The sequence below is a fragment of the Callithrix jacchus genome, chromosome 5 (genome assembly GCF_049354715.1).
Source record: "Callithrix jacchus isolate 240 chromosome 5, calJac240_pri, whole genome shotgun sequence".
Taxonomy (NCBI): Eukaryota; Metazoa; Chordata; class Mammalia; order Primates; family Cebidae; genus Callithrix; species Callithrix jacchus.
In genome coordinates, this window is record NC_133506.1 from 42,336,182 (window position 1) to 42,360,451 (window position 24,270).

The following is a 24,270-nucleotide window of genomic DNA, read 5'->3' on the forward strand; positions in this document are numbered from 1 at the left end:
ATATGGCTAGGCAGTTTTACAAGCTACACAGTAGTAATAATAATAGTAATAGCCATATAAACAGTAGCTATTATTAAGCTAACATTTATTCAGACCTCGCTATGTTCTAGGCATGGTTCAAAGCTCTTAAACAGTCATTAACTTACTGTTTTTAATTTTTTTACATGGTCACAGTAAGAAATACATTTTACATTATGACCCATCACATACACACACACACACACACCCCTCACAAACACACACAGACACCCCCCAACTGAAACAGGTGTTCACCGTTGCTGTGTATGATAGATTCTGATATTTCATTGTCTCTTCTAGGGATTAACAAATTTTTCCTATAAAAGGATAATAAATATTTTAGGATTTCAGCTAGATTCTATGGTGAATACTCAACTATGCTATTGTTACATGAAAACAGCCACAGATAAACATTAAGGGAACAAATGGACACTGCTGGGTTCCAATAAAACTTTATTTTACAAAAACAGACAACAGGCCATAGTTTGCTGACTCCTGGATTCTGTTATATTTCTTCCAGTCTTTTTTATTTTTTAATGCTTGTCATTAAAGTTTCACTAAACTTTAATTATAACCTGCACTTTTACAAAAATGTATTTAATCTTTACAACAGTCCTATCAGGTACTTAAGCCTATTTCACAGATGAGAATCTGAGACACAGTGAGGTTAAGTACCTTGTAAGAAGTAGAACTGGCCTTGATCACAGGCAGTCTGGCTTAGAGCCCACCTTCGTCATCTGTACAAAAAGCACTCACTAAAGATTGGCTATTATGGTTATCAACATTATTATTATTATTTCAACCAGGCGTTAGGTTATGAGGGAACTCATATTTGAATTATGAAGGAACTCAAAACCCACAGTCACGTAAACCAGTTTCAGGATGACATAGCCTTACCTTCCTTTGGTTCAAAGGGTTGTGCTGCTGATTAAATATTGTATAAATCTCTCTTCTTTGAATTGAACACGTTTTAGAATCATCTATTACAAAAGTGCTGCATGCTTAGAACAGAAAACTTGCCACATCTGTAATCTCAGCACTTCGGGAGGCTGAGGCAGGAGGATCACTTGAGGCCAAGAGTCCAATACCAGCCTGAGCAAATAAGGAGACCCTGTCTCTACAAAATAATAATTATTGTTATTGTTATTATTAATTGGCTAGGTGTGGTGGTACCAGCCTATAGTCCTAGCTACTCAGGAGGTTGAGGTGTGAGGATCACGAAGGCCAAGGCTGCTGTGAGCTATGGTCACGCCACTGCACTACAGCCTGAGGGACCTAGGTGGAACCTGTCTCAAAAAAATGAAAACAGAAAACTTGGAAAAATGCAGGAAAAAAAATGATTTCATGGATAGAGTTCTTATTCATTAAAACAATTTTTTGGTAAAAATTTGTATTTGTTATTTTGAAATGGAAACAGCTGACACCTAATCTATGTGGACTGGGAAGCAGACTTCCAATATGGCTTAAATTGGAGAGCTGATAAATTTCAGGATGTTGACACACTTGATAGAAAACAACCGTTTAGTCTTAATTAACTAGGAATAACTTTGGCATTCACAGTTTGAAACCTCCGGGAACCAACACGCCATTTTCTTCACTCATGTTTGCTTTATATCAGATTAGCTTTATCTTAGGAAAGACATTTTTTTTACACTCTTATCCCTCTCCCCAAGAAATACAACCATACATCCCAAGATAGTGACCCACCTGGCAGACCTTTGGGCTGCCTACATGGTGAAAGACCCCCCTGTCCTCCTCTAATTAAGATAACTTTGCCTATAATTCTAATGCTTTGGGAGGCTGAGGCAAGAGGATCACTTGAAGCGAGGAGTTTGACATTACCCTGGGCAACATAGCAAGACCCTGTCTCTACACAAAATAAAATATAAGCCAGATGTGCTAGCACACATCTCTAGTCCTAGCTATTTGGGAGGCTGAGGCAGGAGGACTGTTTGAGCCTTGAGCCCAGGAGTTCAAGGCTGCAGTGAGCTGTGATCACTCCACTGCACTCCAGCCTGGGTGACAGGGAAGACCTTGTCTCAAAAAAAAAAAAAAAAAAAAAAAGACCTTCATCAAGAATGCATGATAATTATGTTACTGAGCTGCCATCCAGGTCCATAGCCTCTCCCCTGAGGGGCAGTTCCAACTCAAAGCCTCCTCACCAGCCTCCCAAACAAATACGCAGAGCCCACCACACCATCATCAAAACTGAACCCAGAGAAATCTGTAGAACATTAGGGCATGCTGAGAAAATCAGCAATGCCTTTGTCTGATCTGTACCTTCACTGCAAGAGAACCACCCACAAATTCTCTAGTCAAACCAAGATGACATTCCATCCACCCCCACCCGCAGCCCCCAGCATGGTCCTTCCCAGGACCATGAAGCCTGTTTTGGAAAAACTACCTCTTCTCAGTTCATTCTGGTTTAAATTGATCTTTTTTTTCTTTTCTTTTCTTTTAAGTAATCTACTTATGCTGTTGCTTGTTTAGGAAATTAACCACTGATTTTTCTTTTTAATCCAAAGAATATGTAATGTGTAAGAAAATGGGTTTCATGTGAGTGGCATGTTAAAAGCTTTTGTACCAACTGATTTGGGGTGTTCCTGCTGGGTTTGCAAAAACAGATTCTTTGCTTAAAGGCTCAGGGAAGGGGACTGGGGGATTTTGAAAATAGCCAATGCCTGTGAAGTGCCTGCTGCAGTCCAGGCCCTGGGCTAGGTGATTCCACACATGCCACCTGATTTAATCCTCACTGCAGTGTTAGGTGGTAGAGGGATCAGGCTGACTTGAAAGGGTCAGTGGCCCTTTATTCGCTGAAGAGCATGGTGTGAAAGCTGTCATATTTTAGGCTTTATTTGACTGGGAGAAGTTCTGGGTCGGGCAGAGGGTTCCCCTCCAACCTGTCCCCGGTGACTAAAGCCAAGACACCCAGGTGGAATCAGTGTTTATGGTGTATAATAGGGCTGCGTTCAGCAGGCAGCCCAGGATGAAACTGATGGCTTTTGTCTTGTCCTGACTCCAGATGTATTTCACATAAATTAATCCTGAGTCCCGACCAATTGTTTTTTCTTTTAGTTTCTCGGTCTCTGCAACCCTGGAAAAACATTTTTTAGTTGGATAAAGTGTTCTGAGCCAGGACAACACTGTGTTACTTCACTCCTGAGTTAGCCATGCTTTTCTGAGGCTATTCCAGACTTTTCTGCCTCTGTGCAACTAGTTTTTGTCCAGTTTTTTGAAAAGAGTTACCACCTACATAGCTTAAAACAATCTTAGGAAAATATGAAATAATAAGAATGCCCAAAGAGTAGGTAGGTATTCTAAAGGCTTGTCATAGAAACATTTGGGTGTCTTTAATTTTTAGAAAAATTTTTAATTATATGATAAATATTTGAATCCCTTCTCTTTTCAAAATTCTAGAAGACTGGGCATGGTGGCTCATGTTAATCCTAACACTTTGGGAGGCAAAGGTGGGTGTATTGCTTGAGCTCAGGAGTTTGAGATCGGCCTGGGCAACATGGTGAAACCCCATCTCTACAAAAAATACAAAAGAATTAGCTGGGCATGGTGGCACACACCTGTAGTCCCAATTATTTGGGTACTGAAGCAGGAGAATTGCTTGAACTGGGAGGTGGAGGCTGCAGTGAGCCAAGATTGTGCCAGTCTACCCTGGGTGACAAAATGAGACTCTGTCTCAAAAAAATCTAGAATATTCTAGATAATACTAAAGTTCACTTTGACCATCACTTTTAATTCCTGTTTCCCCCTCTCTGCCTTCTAAAAGGAACTGCCTTTTTTTGTGTCCATCCTTTCAAATATGTATAAAAATATAAGTGCCCATGGAAAATACAGTAACATTTTATGTATCTCTAATAAATAGTAATAACATACAGTACATAGTACATATTGCAGTCAGAAAACCTTTTTTACTCCAATATATTTTTTGATGTGTCCCGGTTAATACGTGGTGATCTGGTTCAATTCCATCCCTTGAAATTTCATTTCCCATTGTATGAATAGACCACATTTCATTTTTCAAGTCTCCTTTGAAGGGATAGCTAAGTTATTCCCGATCTTTTACTATTTACTAACAATTCCGTAATGAGCATCTTTGATATATCCCCTTGCTCATGTGTATGAAATTTTCTGTAGGATAGATAAAAGTGGAATTACTGAGTATGTTGCCTGTTAGTTTTAATTTTTTTTTTTTTTGAGGCAAAGTCTTGTCCTGTCTCCCAGACTGGAGTGCAAAATTTCAACTCATTGCAACCTCTGCCTCCTGAGTTCAAGCGATTCTCCAGCCTCAACCTCCAAAATAGCTGGAATTACAGGCATGTGTCACCACACCCGGCTTATTTTTGTATCTTTAGTAGAGACGAGGTTTCACCGTGTTGGCCAGGCTGGTCTAGAACTCCTGGCCTCATAATCCACCTTGAATTTTTAACCAAAGAAACATATGCCTATGGTTTAATAGGCATAATTCTACAAAGGAATATTTGTGGAAAACAGCAGTCCTCCGTGACTTCCCACCACCCTTGTTTTGTGCCTGGGGGTAACAACTTTCAAATCTTGCTGCTGCTTTGAAAGATGTAACCCACAAATTTCTAAGTAACATCCTTAGGTGCTACTTCTTGATTCTTTTTTTTCCCCCCTGTGATAGGCATGATCTCTGGCTTCCCAATATGTATGAATTGAGCTCTCTTTTCTCACCCTTGACCCCATCACAAACATGCAAACTTTCTCTTCATGTCTTCCCAATATCAATCAGTCAAAAGTTGAGCTTCATCAATATACGGTATTTGCCTTCTTACAACTCTATAAATACTTTTCACAGGGAAATCATTTTGTATACAATAATTACTTTTCCTTCTCTGTGTGCTGGCCTGGGAGGTGACATCTTTCAGAATAAATCCTTTCAGCAAACAAGTTTGGGTGGCAGCTCCTTCTTGCTTCTTGTCCAGTGCATGGAGGGTTGGTCATCAGTGATCAGGTACACAAATTGCTCTGTCAATGAGGAGTGTGGGATCGTGCAGTGGTGAAATGCTTTTGATATGAGTAATGCCAAACCTTTTCCCAGGTCACACACTGATTCCCTCCTAGGCCCTGAGAAGTTTGTTTTCCTCATTTGCTCTTCATTTTTCACTGAGTACCCTGCCCCGCCGACTTCCAGCCAGGACCAAGAGTGCTAAGCTTTGGCTCTCAGGGCCTTGATGAAGTGTTTTGCCTAATGGCCGTGTTCCTGGGCCTGATTCTTCACAGTTGTGTGTGGAGCTGAGATCACCAGCTGCATTTTTTTTCTTCTTTTTTAAAGGGTCAAGAAGGGTTTATGTCCTTAATTTTTTTATAATAGAAATAATACAGTCTCCAGTGAAAAATTTAAACAGTAAAAGGACTGTATGGAGTGAGGAAACAAGGCCCTTATCTCTCCTCTCCCAACTCAGCCCCTTTGAGTCCTCAAAAGCAGTGTTGTTTCAGAACCAGTTTACCTGTGTTCTAATCTAACATTTGTTAGCTTGTATGGCCTTGAACAAGTTGCCTAACCTTTGTGTGCCTCCGTTTCCTTATCTATAAAATAGTTGTTTTAGTCCATTTAATGTTGCTATAAGAGAATACCTGAGGCCGGATAATTTATAAAGAAAAGAGATTTACTTGACTTATGATTCTGGGGGTTGGCAAGTTCAAGATTGGGCAGCTGTACCTGGTGCTTCTACTCATGGTGGAAAGTGGAAGGGGAATCAATGTGTACAGAGATCACATAGGAGAGAGGAGGTCAACTATTTTAACAACTCGCTCTCAGGCCAGGTGTGGTGGCTCATGCCTGTAACCCCAGCACTTTGGGAGGCTGAGGCTGGCGGATTGCCTGAGCTCAGGAGTTTGAGACCAGCCTGGGCAACACGGTGAAACCCCGTCTCTACTAAAATACAAAAAATTATCTGGGTGTGGTGGCATGTGCCTGTAGTCTCAGCTACTTGGGAGGCTGAGGCAGGAGAATTGCAAGAACCCAGGAGGTGGAGGTTGCAGTGAGCCAAGATCAAGCTACTGCATTCCAGCCTGGGCAACAGAGCAAGACTCCATCTCAGAAAAAAAAAAAAAAAAAAAAAAAACCTCACTCTCTTAGAAACTAATCCATTCCTGAGAGAGTGAGAATTCACTGACTCCCATGGGAAGGCATTAATCTATTCATGAGGAACCCACCCCCACTACATGACCCAAACACCTCCTACTAGGCCTTACCTCCCAACACTGCCATACTGGGGATCAAATGTCAACATGAGTTGTGTCAGGGACAAACCACATCCAAACCATAGCAATGTAAAAATAATAGTGTTCACCTTACAGAGCTTTGTGGGGATTAAATGAATTAATACTTATAAAGTGGCACAGAGAAAGCACTGCATAGATATTAGCCAGGAATATTATTAACGGTTTGTTTTATATCCTTCTAGACTAGCAGTTCTTAATCTTGACTGCATATTGAAATCACCTGGGGAGCTTTAAACTTGGTGCCTGGACCCCACCCTCAGCAATTCTGATTTTATTGGTCTGGAGAGCAGCCTGGGTATCAGAATTTTTAAAGGCTTCTCATAGCATTACAATATGCAGCCAGGGGTGAAAACCATTGTGTTACATATTTCTCATGTGTATAATTGAGGATAGGTGAGGGTATGCTGCAGTAACAAACATCCCCAAAATCTCATCTACTTCTCATTTATGATATACGTCCATTGTGGTCAGCTGTATCTCTGATCCATATCATCTTTATTCTGGAACCCAGGCCAACAGAATATGTGTGGGCATTGGTGGTATAGTGGTAAATATAGCTGCCTTTCAGGCTAACAGAATAAGTATCCAGAATATTTACAGCCTTGTGCAGTGAGAAAAGAGAGTGCATGGGAGGCATGTACTGGCTCTTAAAAACTTCTGACCAGGCTGGGTGCTGTGGCTCACACCTGTAATCTCAGCACTTTGGGAGCCCAAGGAAAGAGGATCGCCTGAGGTCAGGAGTTGGAGACCAGCCTGACCAACATGAAGAAACCCCATCTCTACTAAAAATACAAAATTAGCGGGGTGTGGGGGCACATGCCTGTAGTCCCAGCTACTCAGCTACGTGGGAGGCTGAAGCAGCAGAATCGCTTCAACCCAGGAGGCAGAGGTTGTGGTGAGCTGAGATCGTGCCACTGCACTCAAACCTGGGCAACAGAAGAGTGAAACTCCATCTCAAAAAAAAAACAAAACAAAACAACTTCTGACCGAAAGTGAAACATAACTTTTGCCCACATATCACTGGCCAAAGCAAGGTGCATGGTCCAGTTTCTAAGTAACGTGTATTTGCTACTTCTTGTAGCATGTACAAGAAGTATGTTTTCTCAGTTTTAGGTATGATCTCTTGCTTCCCAAAATACAAGAATCAAGCTCTCTTTTCTCATCCTTGACCCCATCACACATATGCAAAGGTTCTCTCCATGTCCTCCCAATATTACTCAATCATAACCTGAGTTGAACAGGGAGGGTATGTGTCAGGGGCTGGATGGTAAATATTTTAGGCTTTGTGGGACACACCTCTGACTTTCTAGTACAAGAGGAACTGTAGACAATAGACTGATTTTTTTTTTTAAATGTAAAAACCATTCTTAACTCATCTGTCATACAAAAACAAGCAGCAGGCCAGGTTTGGCCTGGGTGCTGCCGTTTGCCAACCCCTGCTAACATTTCATCCTTTTGCAGGGAGAAGCACCTCAGGGAGGGATCCCAAATATGGGTGAACAGCAGTGCAGCCTACCACACTGTGTATAGAGAAGGGAGGCACTTCCATTGCACAGTTGTGCAAATTCATACGTTACACTGTGTTGCGGCTTGCTTTTGTTACTTAGCACTGTATCTCTTGATGACAGTTTCTTATCAGTAGCTCCTACCATGACTTCATTTGTATAATGGCTGCCTAGTTCTGTCTTCTCTGAATGTACCATAGTGCATTTGTGTTTGTGTGTTTTTATCATTAATCCTCTATTGTTGGATAACAGGGATGTTTTAAGTATCAAGAGGAGTAAGGCAGCATGCATAGAGAGATTCCACATCCCAACTCTCCCAGCAGTTTATACTAAAATCTTCCAGACCTCCTTGAAAATAAAAATGTGTTGGAGGGAACCCCTGAAAACAGGCATTTGCCAAGAGGACATTTTTTATTACAGCTGTGTCTGTGATACATGTCCCTGCAACACTGAACACTATTGCAAACCCAGGGTCATTTTCAAGGAGATTTAAATACTAGAGAGGGTAAAAACTAGAAATGGTGAAAAACTAGAATTGAGACCGGGAGCAGTGGTTCATGCCTGTAATCCCAGCACTTTGGGAGGCCGAGGCGGGTGGATCTCCTGAGGTCAGGAGTTTGAGACCAGCCTGGCCAACATGGTGAAACCCTGTCTTTACTAAAAATACAAAAAAAATAGCCGGCATGGTGGCACATGCCTGTAATCCCAGCTACTCAGGAGGCTGAAGCAGGAGAATCACTTGAACCCAGGAGGAGAAGGTTGCGGTGAGCCAAGATTGCATCATTGCACTCCAGCCTGCACAATAAGAGCGAAACTCTGTCTCAGGAAAAAAAAAAAGAAGTAAGATGCTGGAAGCTGTGTGACGGATATGATTATCACATTGGCCTCACACAGAGACACATTTTAGGCCATGCACGAACCGAGCAGATAAGGAAAACCCAAAACTGCTTTTCAGCAGTGGGATGGGACCAAAAGGGTGGCTAAAATTACTCAGGCTCCCTCTCATGTGATTTTCCTCTTCTCTGCCTCACAGGACACCACAACATCCGTGCGCATTGGCCTGATGATGGAAGAGATGATCTTCAACCTTGCAGATACACATCTGTTCTTCAATGACCTGGAGGTTTGTGGTTGCTGGTTTCATTTAATATTTGCCATGTTTAATCACCTGCATCTAGTTTATGGGAAGAAGGATGCTGCCTTTTCTTTCTTTCTTTCTTTTTTTCTTTTTCTTTTAGAAGTTTGAAACTTTTACTGGCAACCCCCAAAAAGGCCCAAAACTGTGGCTGGCGATGGTTTATTGGAAACATACTTAGCTGAGTTATCTCCCTAGCTTTCCTATGCAGTTAACAGGCCCTTCTCTGTTCCACTAGTGATGTACACTGGCAATTGTACTAATCCAATAAGGGCTATGTAGTTTCTTCCTCCTGAAATTTGCTATTTAATAAGTTTATTAAGGCAAATTAGTACAGATCCTCCCGGGTCAGCAATAATTAGCAGTGGGCCAGGATGGAAGCTTTTAAAAACAATTTACATTCCCCTGAAAGCATGTTTTACAAAGAGAAAGAGTGAGAGTGAGCAGAGGGAATATGCTTATTTAAAGGATCTGCTCCTGAGCCCCTAAGCAAGATGCAAGGGAGGTAGAAAAAAAGCGGGAGAGCAGCTTCAAAAATAAATTGAATTCATTTGTTTATACCCAGCCTATGTCAGAAAGGATTCTGAACGGGAAACATGTTTAAAGTAGAACTAGTAAAGCAGAGGCAAAGGGATACAAAGCTATGTCATGAATAAGAGTAAGAAGTTTTACCAAAACATTCCAGGCTTGGGCTAACTATTGCGATCAAGTTCAGAGTGTGTCAATTCCTGGTAGCCAAAGTAAAGAGGGAAATACAGTGAGTTACTTCCCTCTAATGAAAGAGAAAGCAACTTTCTCTGATGTGAAGAAGGGGTTTGGGCCGATAAAAGGATCAGTATGGGAATCTTCTGGCTTTGTAAATTATATTCACCTTATTGGTTCAACAGATTGAAAAATAAAGGCAACCTAAAATAAAACTGTATACAAAAGAGAAATTCTGTTTCTCTTAGGAGGAATGTTTTTTTCCTGGACTATCCCTGGGGACTAATCTGTGAAGTAGAAATATAAAAGTTATGGATTTCAAGTCTGTCCTGGCTAGCCCAAGGTGCTACTAACATTTATCATTGGGAAGGCATACAGATTTTTCTTTCTAGTTTGCAGGCTAGCATTCCAGAGAGAGAGGAATCCTTGCTGAAATAATCAATCTAGTGTTTTGTCCAATCTATGTAAGCCTCTTGGCCTCAGTCTTGACATCTGTAAAATGGAACTGATATTCTCTGCCCAACATCTGTTCAAAGAGCAGAACTAGGTAGAAACTCGAAGAAGAAAGAGAGCTTTGGAGCAATGGAGAATAAATACCACTGGCTTCAAGGCTTGGGACTGTCTCTTTATTCAAAAGCAAAGTGCACGCTCACTTCACGATGACGTCTGTGGCTTGAAGGACACAGAGAGAAAGACAACCAAAACTGTGGCCATTGAATGCAGCGAGTATTTACGGAGCCTAATGCAGTAAAGACTCAGCCAATTGCAAAGATCAAAACCAAACTCGCTTTAACAAAAAGTGGAAATTACTGGCCCTTGTAGTTGAAAAGTTCAGGGTCGATTTCATTCTTGCTTATTGCCCCCACTTCTGTGAGAACCGCAATGACTCTGTGTGATTCACCCTGAATCCCTAGAGCTCAGGCAGTAAACAACCAAACAAATCCATAAACAAGATCATTTATGATAATAAAAAGCATGCGAAGAAAATAAAGCAATCAGATGCGAGGAGGATGCGGGGGGCGGCATTCTTGAGGGGGCTGGTCTATGGAAGGCCTCCTGAGGAGGTAACACTTGAACTAAATGATGACAAGCAGCCGGCCAGATGGAGATCGGGGGCAGAGGTCGGGGGCAGGACAGCAAGTGCAAAGGTCCTGAGTGAGAACAAGCATGAAGCCCCTAGGATCAGAGAGAAGGCATGGTGGCCGTAGCGCAGGAGGAAAGTTATGGAGGCGGCCAGGGTAGATGAGACTGGGGCAGGAGATATCACAGCAACCAAAGTTCATTCTAAGTGCCATGGACATCTCTGAGGCAAGCTGGCATTAAGCAGGAAAGCCACGTGATCTGGGTTATGTGTTAAAAAGACCTCTCTGGCTGCTGCGTGGAGAATGGGCAGTCAGAGGGGAAATGTGGGCTGGGCGCGGTGGCTCACGCCTGTAATCTCAACACTTTGGGAGGTCAAGGCAGGCGGATCACGTGAGGTCAGGAGTTCAAGACCAGCCTGGCCAACACAGTGAAACTCCATCTCTACTAAAAATACAAAAATATTAGCCAGGTGTGGTGGCAGCCACCTGTTATCCCAGCTACTCAGGAGGCTGACGCAGGAGAATCACTTGAACCCAGGAGGCAGAGGTTGCAGTGAGCCGAGATCATGACACTGCACTCCAGCCTGGGTGACAGAGTGAGACTCCATCTTAAAAAAAAAAAAAAAAGGAAATGTGGAGGAGGCAGGGAGACCAGCTAAGAGGTTACTGCAATAGTCCAAGCAAGAGAAGAAAATGGACTGGATCCAGGTGTTAGGAAGATGTGGACTTCAGGATGAGCTGAAGCCAAGAGGAATTGCTGAGAGACTGGATGTGGAGTTTGGGGGAGAGAGAGGTGCAAGGACTCCTGGGTTTGATCTGACCGGGATGCGTTGTCCTTCACTGAGATAGGCACCACAGAGAAGGTATTGGGTATGCAGTGGAGGATTCCATCCCTCTGTCTGGGGCACATGGGGTTTGAGATGTCTGTGACACCCTGGTGAAGGTGCCAGATCGGCCAGCAGAAACATGAGTTTGAACCTCCCCTGCAATAACAACGCCAGGTATGGAATAGGTACTTTGTGGATCTTGGTTGAACCTGCAGCTCAGAGCCAGGTATTCTGCAGGATTTGTGTGTTTCATGCTGATGTCTTCAGAGTCTTGCCCCGCTCTGCTGTTTCTCTCTGGCCCCCAAGTCGACGTTGCACCTCGAGGAGGAGGATCTTAATTACCAGCTGGAGCTACTTAGGGAACCTAGTTTGTTTTTATTTTCTAAATTTATTTCAAAAATGTCCCCAGTGCCAGAAGCCCCCAGGGCACCTCAGCAGAATTGAAACCATGTTATATGATGATGAAGTCAAAATTCACACAAGTGAAAACATATTGTTTGTTGGTGCAAGGCAGCCCCTGTCAAAATCTAAAGCACAGCCTTCCGCAGCTGCCCAGGGAAGCCGTGTGGACCGGGGAGAGGCGTGATCGAGGCCCGGCAAAGCCAGAAGCCTTTGTTCTCCAAGACTGTAGTGCCACCTGTAAGGGGCTTCCTTCCCACATCCAGTGGCTCTTCATGAAGAGCTTGGCGTTTGCCAGGCCCCAGTGGAAGTGCTGTGAGTTCAGCAGCAAACCAAGCATAGCAAGATCCATCCCCACAAGGCATGGACCTTCCAGTTCAGGAGGCTGACCATAAACTATGGAATGCAAAATGAACGTCAGAGAAAAGTGCTCTGGAGAGAGTCAGGGAGGAGCTGTCATGGGGACTTTTGTTTTTTGCTTTTTACTTCTTATATCCAGGAAAGGCTCTTCTGATTTTTTTTTTCTTTCTTTGAGACAGAGTCTTGCTCTGCTGCACAGGCTGGAGGTGCAGTGGTGCAATCTTGTCTCACTGCAACTTCTACTTCCTGGGTTCAAGCGATCTCCTACCTCAGCCTCCCAAATAGCTGGGATTACAGGTGCACACCACCATGTCCAGACAATTTTTGTATTTTTAGTAGAGACAGGGCTTCACCTTGTTGGTCAGGGTGGCCTGGAACTCCTGACCTCAAGTGATCCACCCTCCTCAACCTCCCAAAGTGCTGGGATACAGGTGTGAGCTACCGTGCCCAGGCTCCTCTGACTTTTAAGCAAAGACCTGAAAGAGGTGGAGGAGGAGGCCATGCCGATATCTGGGGGGAGAGTGTTCCAGATAGAGAGAAGCGCTGTGTAAAGGCCGAGGCATGGTCAGAGTTGTTGGGCTCCAGAAACTGGGAGGACACTGGGGAGACAGAAGCAGAAGGAACAGGAAGAATTGTGGCGGGCAAAGGGGGTGGGGCCTTTGTGCCATCATAAGGCTTTGGATAACAGCTGAAGGTGACAAAAGCCATTGGAGGGTTTGGAACAACATGATGTGACTTTGGTTGAGAAGCTGCCTCTGGCTACCTGGTGGAGAACAGACTGCAGGGGTCAAGGATTGAAGCGGGTGTCCACGTTAAATCAGCAACTGCAACTCCCAGACTCCCAGGTGAAGGAAACCGTGGGTTTTAAAGAATGGTCTAGGATTGGCCTGGCACAGTGGATTACGTCCGTTTGGGAGGCTGAGGCAGATGGAGCACTTGAGGTCAGAAGTTCAAGACCAGCCCAGCCAACGTAATGAAACCCCATCTCTATTAAAAATATAAAAATTAGCCAGGCATGGTAGCAGGCGCCAGTAATCCCAGCTACCCAGGAGGCTGAGGCAGGAGAATCACTGGAACCCAGGAGAAGAAAGCTGTAGTGAGCAGAGATTGTGCCACTGCACTCCAGTCTGGAAGACAGAGGGAGACTCCATCTCCAAAAAAAATAATGATAAATAGCATTATTTATGTTTTGAGATGTCACAACTTTAAAATACATTTAAAACCAAGATTCATGTTGAATCGCTGAAACTTTATAGGCAATGTTATTAAAGATGTTTCCAAATTTCAGCAAAGGGGCATCTCATTCGGGCATGACAAAGAGCTTAACAAGCAAAGGTAACCATAAACAAAGGCATCATAGATACAAAGCCAGAAGAAAAGGGTTCTAAAGTAGACAGAGAAGGTAGGCTGACTCTCCGACTGCAGATTTTCATTATCAGCTCATCACACCACTGAAACTCTGTGGCAATTTGCCATCTACATCCATGGAGTTTGGTGGCCCTGAAGACTGTAACATCCCCCATTCTCTTGGTTACAATGGCAGGCATGTTGACAATTGTCCTGGGTACCTCCTGCCTGCCAGACTTTACCTTCTTCTTGATATATTTACAAGAACACAAGTTTGGGCCAGGCATGATGGCTCATGCCTGTAATCTCAGTACTTTGGGAGGCTGAGGCGGTGGATCATTTGAGGTCAGGAGTTCGAGACTAGTCTTGCCAACATGAAAAAACCCTGTCTCTACTAAAAATATTTAAAAAATTAGCTGGGTATGGTAGCATGCACCTGTAATCCCAGTTACTTGGGAGGCTGAAGCAACAGAATTGCTTGAACCCAGGAGGCGGAGGTTGCAGTGAGCCAAGATCGCACCACTGCACTCCAGACTGAGCAACAGAGAGAGAGTCCATCTCAAAATAAATAAATACACACGAGATTTACAGGCAAGATGCAGCAAGAATGAGGAGGGGGGCCTTCCTCTCCCTCCCTTGCTTTAACTGGCAAGCTGCCAATGTCAGGGTGTCCTCTGGAAGCCAGGAGGTGTGCCTGGGTGAGGTGTCCCTGAAGAAGATGTCCAGGGGCTGGCATGATGAGGGCCAGGTAGTGAGAGGGAGGTAAACAGTTTGGCCCCAGGAGGGAGGTGGCTGGGGGAGGAAGCCTAGAGGGTGGAATTAATGTGTCTGAACAGGGAGTCAGTGGTCACACAGCAGCGGCTGGGCTGACATTGGAGGCGCCTGGCGTCATCCCGCCTTGCCTGAGTTTCTGCTGCATTCTCTGGTCCTGGCCCCTGTCCACTCTCTCCACTCCGTTTTCTATTACCTCTATGATCCAAGTCACCATCATCTTTCTCCTTGATGCCGTCACAGCCTTCTCACAGTCTCCCTGCTATCTATGAATTAGGATACAAGTTCATCAAAATAAAGAGGCTTAAGTAAAACACAAGTCTGCTTCTCTCTCATGAGGAAATCTGAAATGTGAACCATCTAGGGCCAGAAGGCAGCTCTTTCATGCCAGAAACCCAGGCGCAGCGGCTTCCTTTACCCCCACTTCCAGAGACAAGGTCTTGCTCTGTCACCCAAGCTGGAGTGCAGTGGCATGATCATGGCTCACTGCAGCCTTGACTTCCCAAGCTCAAGCCATCCTCCTACCTCAGCCTCCTGAATAGCTGGGACTATAGGCAGGCACCACCAAGCTCCACTAATATGTTTATTTTCTGTAGAGACTGAGTCTCCTATGGCATCCAGGCTGGTCTCAAACTTGTAGTCTCAAGGAATCTTCCCGCCTTGGGCTCCCAAAGTGCTGGGATTACAGGCATGAGCCACTGCACACAGCAGCTTCCACAGGTACATTCCAGGCACATTCCAGGCAGCAGGGGAAAGAAGTGGGCAGAGGCAGAGAAGGGTACCTCCCAGCGGTTGCACTTATCTCTTCTGTTCACGCCCCATTGGCCAGAACGTAGTCACTTGGCCACACCTTCCTGCAAAGGAACCTGGGAAATGTGGCCTTTATTCTGGGCAGTCACATGCCAATAAAAACTGATACTATAGATAAAGGAGGGAAATGAAGTCGGTATTGAGGGTCAGCTGGCAGTCTTAACCCGATACCTCTCTTCAGTTCTCTTCATAGTAGCCAGAGGGGTGAAAAGGAAAGCTGAACATATCACCCTCTGCTTAGAGCTCTTCAGTAGGCTGGGTGCAGTGGCTCAGCCTGTCTGTAATCCCAGCACTTGGGAAGGCTGAGGTGGGTGGATCACTTGAGGTCAGGAGTTCAAGACCAGCCTGGCCAACATGGCAAAACCCTGTCTCTATTAAAAATACAAAAATTAGCTGGACATGGTGGCAGGCGCCTGTAATCCCAGCTACTCAGGAGGCTGAGGCAGGAGAAACATTTGAAATCAAGAGGCAGAGGTTGTGGTAAGCTGAGATCATGCCCCTGCACTCCAGCCTGAGCAACAGAACAAGACTCCATCTCAAAAACAAAAGAAGAAGAAGCTTTTCAGTGAACTTTTATGGACTGGCCCTACCTGCTTCTCCGGATTCTTTTCCCTGTACTCTTTTCATCATTTACTCCCTCCAGATCCAATGGGCTTTTTTTTAATTCCTTGAGCATTCATGCTCCCCACTACCTTAAGATTTTGCCCACACCATGCCCTCTGTCTGGAAGACACTTCCCCACCATTCTCCCCTCCTCTTATTCTCAAGGTCCAAGGCCTCGCCAGTTCCTATGCACCTTTTAAATTTCTGAACCAATGCCACATCCTCAGGGAAGTCTTACTTGATTCCCCCACGAAAGGTTAGATTCTGCCATCATACGCTCCCAGGACTTAATGCCGTACATTTTGCACTATTTGTAACCATTTCGTTAATTATTTGAAATAATTGATGTGAATTCTGTGTTCCCCACCAGCTGTGTGTTCCAGGAGGGCAGAGAACGTGTCCACTGTGTTCACTGCTGTATCACTGGCACATTGCAGGTGCTCAGTAAATCACTGATTCTTGGCTGTTGATGATCTTGCCCTCTGACCCTATCCATGGTAACAACTGCCTTCTGGAATTTCTAACTTTCAGGAAACTGACTTTGTTTATTAGAAATTGACTTTATTAGAAATTAAGTAGGTTAAGGCCGGGCGCGGTAGCTCACGCCTGTAATCCCAGCACTTTGGGAGGCCGAGGCAGGTGGATCACGAGGTCAAGAGATCGAGACCATCCTGGTCAACACGGTGAAACCCCGTCTCTACTAAAAATACAAAAAATTAGCTGGGCATGATGGCAGGTGCCTGTAATCCCAGATACTCAGGAGGCTGAGGCAGGAGAATTGCCTGAACCCAGGAGGTGGAGGTTGCGGTGAGCCGAGATCGTGCCGTTGCACTCCAGCCTGGGTAACAAGAGTGAAACTCTGTCTAAAAAAGAAAGAAAGAAAGAAAGAAATTAAGTAGGTTAACAGTGGTCCACACAAAACAGTGTGTATTTCTCTTGTGTGCAGAACTCTAGAGGTCAATAATCCAGGGACCTCTTCTTGATGAAGAGTTCAGATACCCAGGTTCCTGCCAGCTTGAAGCTTCAACCCTCAAGTGTCTGTCTTGTCCACAGGATCCAAGATAGTGACATCTCAGTTCCAGGTATCAGAATAGAGGAAGGGGCAAAGAGAACTGCCTTTTCCCTTTCAGACAGCACCTGGAGGCTCTCAAAGAATGTCCCAGAAGTGCCACACAATACTTGCATTTACATCCCATTGGCCAGCAAGGGAGGCTGGGAATTGTAGTCTTCATTGTAGCCAGTCATGCCTCACTAAAAATTTCATCACTATGGAAGCAGAGAGAACAGATACTGGACCAAAAAATAGCAATCTGTCACAGCACTTAATTCTCACCTCCTGTTTTACAGACCTCCATTTCTGTTTACTGCATTTTCTTCTCAAATCCTGGTCTCTGATTCTGCAACCCCAGCTGGGTGCCTGGACCCTGACCTGTTCTCCCCATTTGCTAGATCCTCTAGTCTGGCGCGTTTGCCCTGGATCACCCCTCCACACTGTGCACATACCTCCCACCACCTGTATTGTGACTCAGCAGCCCTGCTCCTTAACAGTGTCATTGTGTGTTGGGAGGACAGGGGAGCGTACCGTTTGTTTTTTTTTTTCTGAGTGGGCATTCTGAATGTTCACATCTGCATCGGTGTCAGTGTGTTTAACTAGAGCAGCATTCCCAACTGAGGTCAGGAGTTCAAGACCAGCCTGGACAACATGGTGAAACCTCATCTCTATTGAAAATATAAAAATTAGCCAGGTGTGGTGGCGGATGCCTATAATCACAGCTATTCAGGAGGCTGAGGTGTGAGAATCACTTGAAGCTGGGAGGTGGAGGTGGCAGTGAGCCGACGCGCCATGGCACTCCAGCCTGGGTCATAGAGTGAGACTCTGTCTCAAAAACAAAAGGAAAAGAAAAGAAAAAAGAAACTGGGGATAGGCAGGAGGCAGAGGTTGCAGTGAGCTAAGATTGCATCACTTCACTCCAGCCTGGGTGTCAAGAGTTGAGACTCAACCCAATATCTTGGATAGTCTTGTTCGAAGTAGAACTGTCCCCCGACAAATGCCCACCACACGAGCCCCTGAGAGATGTCAATCAGATGAGCAGTGTTTATGGATGCCTTGTGCACAGCATGATCCAGTTTTAATGTGGTTTGCTCTTAATTAGAATACAAAACAAAACAACAAAAAACCACTTTGTTGAATGTATGGTATTTTTTTCAAGTGTTTTCAGGGGAAAATGACCAGTGCACCAAACCAGTGATGTCATGAGTAATGATGGTTAGGATGAAGCATAGGTTTGTGAAGACGCATCACTGTAAAGATAAATGAGGAGGCCAAGCGCAGTGGCTCACGCCAGTAATCCCAGCACTTTGGGAGGCAGAGGTGGGAGGATCACTGGAGCCCAGGAGTTCCAGAGCAGCCTGAGCCACATGGTGAAACCCCAAATCTTCAAAAAATACCAAAAAAAAAAGCCAGGCGTGGTAATGAATGCCCATAGTCCCAGCTACTCGGGAAGCTCAGGTAGAGGATGGATTGAGCCTGCGAGGTTGAAACTTAGTGAACTGTGATCATGCCATTGCACTCCAGCCTGGACAGCAGAGCAAGAGTCTATCAGAAAAAAGAGAGAAAGAGAGATTCAAAGGTGGGGCTCCTCTGTAGCTAAATCCATGAAGGTGTGACATGAAGGAACAGTTCTCTACCCAAGTGAGTGCTGTCCACTGAGAGGCCTTGCACTGTGGAAGGAGTGGGATGCTATTTATGGTCAGAGGACCTGAGTTCCAATTCTGACCCTGAATCTTGTGAGCGCGAAGACCTTGAAGAAGGTATTTAACTTGGCTGACTTCCTACTTCTTCCTCTGAAGCAAAGCTCAATAATAACGGACACTGAGCACTCACTACATACCAGGCACTGTTCTAGTTGGCTTCTATGTTTTAATTCCTTTAGTCCTCTTATTATCCCCACTGTACTAGTCTGCTCAGTCTGCCATAACAAAACACCACAGTGGGTAGCTTACATGACAGAAATTTTCTTTCTCGCAGCTCTGCACACCGGAAGTCCACGATCCACGTGCTGGAAAAGTTGGTTTCTGGTGAGGGGCCTCTTCTTGGCTTGCAGATGGCTGCCTTTGTGCTGTGTCTTCACCCAGCCTTTCCTCAGTGGAGAGAGAGCCAGAGAGAGAAACAGCTGTCTAGTGTCTCCTCTCACAAGGACACCAATCCCATTGGTGACCTCACTTAACCTTAATTACTTCCTTAGAGGCCCCACCTCTAAATACAGCCACATGGGGGGGTAGATTTTCAACATATGAATTTTGGGAGGGGACACAAACATTCAGTTCATAACACCCATTTTACAAATGGGGAAACTGGGGCAGAGAGTGGTGAAGTGAACAGTCCAAGTCACACGGTTGGTAGTGGCAATATTCAGACCCAGGCGGCCTGGCCCCAGAGTCCCTGCCCTTACCCGTGGTTCTGTGCTGCCTCTGCCAGGGACAGCAACGTCCATCTAGTTTGAGAAGGATTCCCAGTAAGAATCTAGGAGCTCTGCAGGGCCGCAGACAGTGGACTCAAAGGAAAGGAAAGTGCAAGGGAGGGCTGGAGTCCCTGAGAAGTGTGGCGGAGGAAAGGTGAGATCTGACACCCGGAGGAGGAGAAGTGTTCATGTAGGAGATGAATATTTTCTATCTCTTTGTGTTTTTCTGTTTTTGTTTTTGTTTGTTTTGTTTTGTTTTTTGAGATGAAGTCTTGCTCTGTCTCCCAGGCTGGAGTGCAGTGGCATGATCTCAGCTCACTGCAACCTCCGCTTCCCAGGTTCAAGCAATCCTCGTGCCTCAGCCTCCCAAGTAGCTGGGACCACAGGCATGTGCCACCATGCTCAGCTAATTGTATTTTGAGTAGAGTCAGGGTTTCACCGTGTTGGCCAGACTGGTCTCAAACTCATGACCTCAAGTGATCGACCCACTTCAGCCTCCCAAAATGCTGGAATTATAGGTGTGAGCCACCGCAGCTGACCAAGATTTTTCATGTCTTTGTAAGATGAAAAATCGAACTCTTAGATTCCTCCACTGTGAGTTTGCAGAGCACCTTATGCGTAGTAAGACTCATACAAAGAGCAACAGCCAAACATATGAACACAGTGGCCTCCTTCACTCCCCACTGAGGGGATGAATCACTTGGCGGTGGTCAAGCAGCATGCAAGGGATGTGAATGCACTTCTAGAAGTGCGTCACAAGGGGTGATGGCCGGGTTGGAGCTGAGCGAGGGTCCATGTGGGGTAACAAACACAATCTCAGTGGGAGCTGGTGTGTCCTGCATGAGGACCGTGGTTCTGGCAGTGACCACAGGGCTTGTCTGTACCCATTCTTTAACCCTTACAACAACCACAGAAGGCAGGTACTGTTATGTATCCCCATGTTCGAGGTGGGAAACTGAGGCACAGAGAGGTTCACTTCCCCGGCAGCTGACACATATCAAGCTCTTATTTTGTACCTGGCATTGCACATGAATCATCTCACTGCATCCTCACAGCAGTGCTGCAAAGGAGATGGATTTTTAAATCTCCATTTTACAGATGAGGAAACTGAGGCCCAGAGAGTCCCCTTTCCCAGAGTCCCACAGCTAATAAGAAGAATGTGGAGACTGGATCCCAGGCCAAGCTGACTTCTCAGCTGGGGTGTTTATCTTTCATGGAGAATGGAGTTTCGAGATGAACTGAAAAGTGAAAAAGGAACATGGATCAACCAAATGGATGAAAAAAGAGTCTTTCACGGGGCCAGGCACGGTAGCGCACTACTATAATCCCAGCACTTTGGGAAGTCAAGGCTGGTCGATCACTTGAGGTCAGGAGTTTGAGACCAGCCCAGCCAACGTGGCGAAACCCTGTCTTTACTAAAAAAAAAAAATAATAATAATAATAATAATAATACAAAAATATTAGCCAGCCATGATGGTGCACGCGTGTAGACCCAGCTACTCGGAAGACTAAGGCAGGAGAATCGCCTGGGCCTGGGAGATGGAGGTTGCAGTGAGCCAAGATAGCGCCACTGCACTCCAGCCTGGGCAACAGAGCAAGACTCCATCTCAGAAAATAAAATAAGGAAACAGTCTTTCAGGAGAAACAAGATGACCCTAAAGATCTTTGGCAAAAGGGATCCCTGGCCCAATGCAGGAATGGTCAGGCAGTCAGGCAGGCTGGAAGGGGAGCATTTCAAGCTACCCCAGGGCTTTAGGAAAGACCATGCCGGAGAGATTCCAAAGTTGCTGAAATCAGGGCAGCCGTGGCTGCCTGCCTGACACTTGGGCCTGGTTGCTAAACGTGTGATTTATGGTGTTTAGGAGTTATCGGGAAAATAATATGTCACTGTGTTAGCACTGAACTGCTCTCCAAAGCATCCTGCCCAACTGGTCCTTAATGCAATTCGGGCCACAGCCTCTTTAGTGCTCTCAAGATAAGTTAAACATTCAGACAGCATCAGAGATGTGGCCAGGGTTTCCCTCCCAGGGAGTAGACTCCTCCTCGCAGGCTAGTCGGAAGGCAACATTAAGCAATCACACTTAAAAAATATACCTGCCTCAGAGGAGAAGCAGCAGCCAGGGAGTCCGTCAGGACCCTGATGAGAGTCATTTTTCTAACACAAATTTGTCAACAATTTCTGCATTCAAGTCTCCAGGCAGCCAAGGACAAAAAGTAATGGGATCAAATCACAGCAGGAAAGTTTGAGAAGCCCCACTTGTCACCAGCTTAATCAGAACAGGTTTTGACAAGTATTAGTCACTGAGTTTACCCATCAGCAATGTGCAACAACAAGAATACTAAGTATCGGCTGGGGGTGGTGGCTCATGCCTGTCATCCCAGCACTCTGGGAGGCTGAGGTGGGCAGATTGCTTGAGATCAGGTGTTCAAGACCAGCCTGGCCAAGATGGTGAAACCTCATCTGTACTAAATATACAAAAATTACCAAGCATGGTGGCACACACCCGTAGTCCTAGCTACTCAGGAGGCTGAGGCAGGACAATAGTTGAACCAGGAGGCGGAGGATATAGTGAGCCAAGATCACACAACTGCACTCCAGCCTGGGCGACAGAGCGAGACTCCATCTCAAAAAAAAAAAAAAGAGTGCTAACTATCACACCCATGGGATACAGAAGGGTGGTCCGCATAGGCATTTACAGTCCTAAATGACATTTGTTAGAAAATCAGGAAAATTAATAAGAATAATTGGAAAGACCATTAAAATAGGTAAGATTTTAGCGACTTAATCAAGGGGAAAGAGAGAGAGATCAGTAAACAACATCCGGAATGAAAAGGGGACCATCCCTAAAATTCAGGGGAGGTCACTTCTTTTCATTACGAGAATGCCGGGTACACTGTTTTAGAAATGAATTTGAAAATCTAAATGAGATTGACACTTTTCAAGAAGACACACATTACCAAAATTAGCCCAAGTAGAAATAGAAAATAAATAAACCAAAGATCATGAAAACGTGTTAAATCATTAAAGAGGAAGTGCTTTCTTAGTGCCTTCACACCAAAAAGAAGGCATCAGGTCCCACTGGTTTTAAACGAGAGTTCCAACAAACCTTCAAGGAAAGGATGAATCTCATCCAGCACAAACTACAGAGCAAAGAAAAAGATGGGATGCTCTCCCACACATTTTATGAAGCTAACATCACCCCAAAGCTAACACTGGAGTTATAGAGCATATGACAAGCGGACAAATTGCTGTCATCACTGATGAAGCTGGAAGGCCTCTGCAGTCCCAGCAGATACCTTTGTCCATGCCCTGTGACTGTACAGAAGTTTTCTGCAGATCCTGTCTGAGTGTTAGTTTCCACACTGGTGAAAAGAGGGGTCTGGACTCTAATTGGTATCATTTATTTGGCACCTGCCCCTTGCCTTGTAACACACCTGCAAGTGGATGGATTAGCCATATTTCATAATTTACAAAGAAAACACTGAAGACCAGCCAGGCATGGTGGCTCACACCTGTAATCCCAGCACTTTGGAAGGCCAAGGCGGGCCGATCACCTCGAGCTCAGGAGTTCCAGACCAGCCTGGCCAAAATAAACCCTGTCTCTGCTAAAAATACAAAAAAAATTAGCTGTGTGTGGTGGTGGGCGCCTGTAATCCCAGTTACTTGGGAGGCTGAGGCAAAATAATCCCTTGAACCCAGGAGACAGAGGTTGCAGTGAACTGAGATCGTGCCACTGCACTCCAGCCTGGGCGACAAGAGTGAAACTCCGTCTCAAAAAGAAAAGAAAACTGAAGACCTTGCTGTGTTACCTGAGCTCAGAGGCAGTGACACCCTTGTAGCAATGAGGATACTCACTGCCAGGTCATAGTTTTAATACCATGCTGCAAGAAAAAGAAACCAGAGCTCCATGGAGAAATGGCTGATTCTAGGGCTGGGGCAATAAATATATACTTCAAAATAAAAAGGTTATTTCTTTAAAAAAAAAAATCTCAAGACTCAAAGGTGTTAAGTGACTTACCCAAGGTCACACACCTAAAAAAGGCCAGGCTGAGATTGGAGCTCAGAGATGAGCATTTGAATGCCAACTCCAGCACCTGGGATACGTGAAGCTAAACGTCTCTACCCCCATTCTTTTCTTCTTCCCCCATTTCCTGAGATGCACCATGTATAGCATCCTGACCTGTCCACGAAGTCTGGACCGGGACACATAGCTTTCTGCTTTGCTTCTGTAAATTGTCTCATCATCAGAGCTGATCATCCATGAGCCTCTCATTGTTGAGCTCAGTTTTTGCTATGGGCAAGGCACTTTTCAAAGCACTGTATTTAACTCATGTAATCCTTACTATCCGTACACTACGAGGTAAGTACTATTCAGTCGCTCAATTATAGAGGGGGAAACTGAGGCTCAGTGAGGCTCAATACCTTGCCCAAGTCATTCAGTTAGTGAACAGCAGAGCCAGAATTGCACCCAGGTTCCAGAATCTGTGCTTTTAGCTTCCCTATTCTCCACTTTTACAAAATCAGTAAAACCTGTATGCTACCTTCAGAGTTTCCCGGTTTAGTGGATGAAAGAAGAAAATGGCCATTTTTAGTATATGAGGCTCCACAGAGTGGAAAAACAGAGACAAAAGTCATTCAGCCTGGGCTGGGCCAGTGGCTCACACCTATAATCCCAGCACTTTGGGAGGCCGAGGTGGGAGGATCACTTGAGGCCAGGAATTCAAGACTACCCTGGCCAACATGGTGAAACCTCATCACTAAAAGTAGACGAAAATTAGCCAGCCGTGTTGGTGCATGCTTGTAATCCCAACTACTCAGGAGGCTGAGGCAGGAGAATAGCTTGACCCCAGAGGTGGAGGTTGGAGTGAGCCAAGATCTCGCTGCTGTACTCAAAACTGGGTGACAGAGTGAGACTGTCTCAAAAAAAAAGTCATTCAGCCTGATTTGGGGTGAAGCCGGGAGAGTTTTTACAAAGGAGGTGATATCAA

General features: G+C 45.1%; 1 protein-coding gene across 7 annotated transcripts in view; it reads left to right on the forward strand.

Annotated features, from left to right (window-relative positions):
* Positions 1-24,270, forward strand: part of EYA2 (EYA transcriptional coactivator and phosphatase 2) — a 287,124-nt gene that overhangs the window by 231,962 nt on the left and 30,892 nt on the right. For all 7 annotated transcript variants that reach the window (XM_002747615.7, XM_078371823.1, XM_078371822.1 and 4 more), the window contains one exon: positions 8,818-8,907. In XM_002747615.7, the coding sequence (XP_002747661.1) occupies positions 8,818-8,907 (90 nt within the window). The remainder of the gene's footprint in view (positions 1-8,817; positions 8,908-24,270) is intronic.